At 46.0% G+C, this 2,500-nt stretch overlaps 1 protein-coding gene across 1 annotated transcript in view; it reads right to left on the minus strand.

Moving 5' to 3' along the window:
* LOC311229782 (haloacid dehalogenase-like hydrolase domain-containing 5) overlaps positions 1 to 2,500 on the minus strand; it is a gene marked incomplete at both ends in the record, with an annotated part of 34,714 nt that overhangs the window by 18,147 nt on the left and 14,067 nt on the right. The window contains 2 exons of the mRNA XM_084315856.1: positions 545 to 657; positions 1,181 to 1,378. Coding sequence (XP_084171982.1) covers positions 545 to 657; positions 1,181 to 1,378 — 311 coding nt within the window. The remainder of the gene's footprint in view (positions 1 to 544; positions 658 to 1,180; positions 1,379 to 2,500) is intronic.

The raw sequence follows: 2,500 nt of genomic DNA on the forward strand, positions 1-2,500 counted from the left end.
GAGGCGCAGCCGATGTGTTCTAAACGCAGTGAAGGTCAATTATTTTGCGACAATGACCGAGTATCTAAACATTATCCCGCTTATTACAGGGCTAACTTACTAACAATATACAATTCATTTTACCCCATCGACAAGACGAGATCAAATGCAGACGCAGTTGTTCTGTTGCTCCTCGCCGGCAGGTGTGTGGACTTGATTGCACCTGATGTAGTGCAGCTGTGCATAATGGTAAAGCTTAGCTTTCATGACTGCGATCAAAATGCTTGATTGTGATTGGTCAATAGCGCTCTGTTGCCCCTAACAGCGGTCATTATTGCGCGTTGCCCGTAGCAGCGGTGAATTATCGAGAAATAATTGACCGCTGTCAGGGGCAACCGAGCGCTATTGACCAATCACAATCAAGCATTTTGGCGAATGTTAAAACGCCATGTAATAATCTATGATAATTACTACTGAATCTTAAGATTATTCTATGATCAATTACTAATGCAGCTTCATAGCCCAAAACATGGTAAAGGGGAGGTAGAGCTGGGACACAGGATACTTGTTAGCGATGTCCAGCACCGGCCCCTGACCAGACACCAGGACACACCTGTCATGGTACTTCTTAAACATGCGCAGGGGACTGTGAGACAGCATGACCTGCTCCTGAGAGACCTGCAGAGGGAGACAGAGAGACACAGAGGACTGTGAGACAGCATGACCTGCTCCTGAGAGACCTGCAGAGGGAGACAGAGAGACACAGAGGACTGTGAGACAGCATGACCTGCTTCTGAGAGACCTGCAGAGGGAGACAGAGAGACACAGAGGACTGTGAGACAGCATGACCTGCTCCTGAGAGACCTGCAGAGGGAGACAGAGAGACTGTGAGACAGCATGACCTGCTCCTGAGAGACCTGCAGAGGGAGACAGAGGGGCTGTGAGACAGCATGACCTGCTCCTGAGAGACCTGCAGAGGGAGACAGAGGGGCTGTGAGACAGCATGTATCTAGACCCCCAGCATGTGAGACAGTTCTCTACCGGGACCCCCAGCATGTGAGACAGTTCTCTACCTGGACCCCCAGCATGTGAGACAGCTGTCTACCTGGACCCCCAGCATGTGAGACAGTTCTCTACCGGGACCCCCAGCATGTGAGACAGTTCCTTACCTGGACCCCCAGCATGTGAGACAGTTCCTTACCTGGACCCCCAGCAGGTGAGACAGCTGGTCTGCTTTCTTCTGACGTAGACAGTTCCCAGCGTTGGTGACGAATACGACCGGAACTCGGAAGTTCCCTCTGGGGTCCAGAAGCTTCTGGAAGGCTCTACGGGCCGCTGGGATGGGAGTTTTACCCCTGACCAGAACCCCATCGATGTCAAAGAGCAGCCCAAAGCCCGGCTGGAGAGAGAGAGAGAGAGAGAGAGAGAGAGAGAGAGAGAGAGAGAGAGAGAGAGAGAGAGAGAGAGAGGGGGGGGGGGTTATTATTATAATTATAATATTATTTTTTCATTTCAGATATTGGTTGAAGAAGTGTGTCTTTAGTCGACGGCGAAAGATTGGACGGGTTTCGGCTGTGCTGACTGTAGTGGGAAAGTTCGTTCCACCATTGGTGGGGCAAGGACTGAGAATAGGCGGCTTCTCTTTGATGACCCTCCCGGAGCTCGGACAGGAGCGGGTCTGAGGCGGCCAACAACGGGTTGTACTACTGACTCAATCCAACATTTTCATTCAATCGTCATTATTCAGTCAAAGATTTGGTGCATCGTAATATTGTACATATTGTACGACTACAGTTCCATTTGAAGTGGTTCATTTCTACTGTTGACCCCGACCCCCCCTGATGTTTAAGGGATTAATATGTGCCTTCAAGTGCATCTGGATTAATATGTGCCTTCAAGTGCATCTGGATTAATAGGTGCCTTCAAGTGTTAAATACCCTGTTGTATGTTTGTTCTATTGTATAATTTTTAGACAATTTTTTAACTGAATCATTTTAAACTATTTTTATTATTTGTATTACTGAATGAAACTGTAAACAGAGAGCCTATTGGGATGCTAGATCCTAATGTGAAACACTGTGATTTACCATACCTTGCTACCTGTCTATCTTTTTTATGCTCGCTTATGCCTGTATTTTTTACTGTTGTGAAGCACTTTGAACTGCAACCTCTGTATGAAAAGTGCTATACAAATAAAGTTATTATTATTATTCAAGTGCATCTGGATTAATAGGTGCCTTCAAGTGCATCTGGATTAATAGGTGCCAACTCTAGCGCTATATTTAGGGGTGTGACAAGACGCAGAGGACACGATACTGGGTTCACAATTCCATATTATCACAATTTTCATTGCAAAACTTGAATGAAGAAAATTATTATACCCCAAACAGTGCCATTTCCCTATGTTTCTATTTTCTGTGAAATCATAAACATTATAGTAACGATGTAGGCTACAACAAAAGACTGCGACGTCCTCAGTTTTACAGGTATCATAGACGTTATACATATTATCACATTTTCA

Source organism: Notolepis coatsorum (assembly GCF_963971535.1).
Source record: "Notolepis coatsorum genome assembly, chromosome: 6".
Taxonomy (NCBI): Eukaryota; Metazoa; Chordata; class Actinopteri; order Aulopiformes; family Paralepididae; genus Notolepis; species Notolepis coatsorum.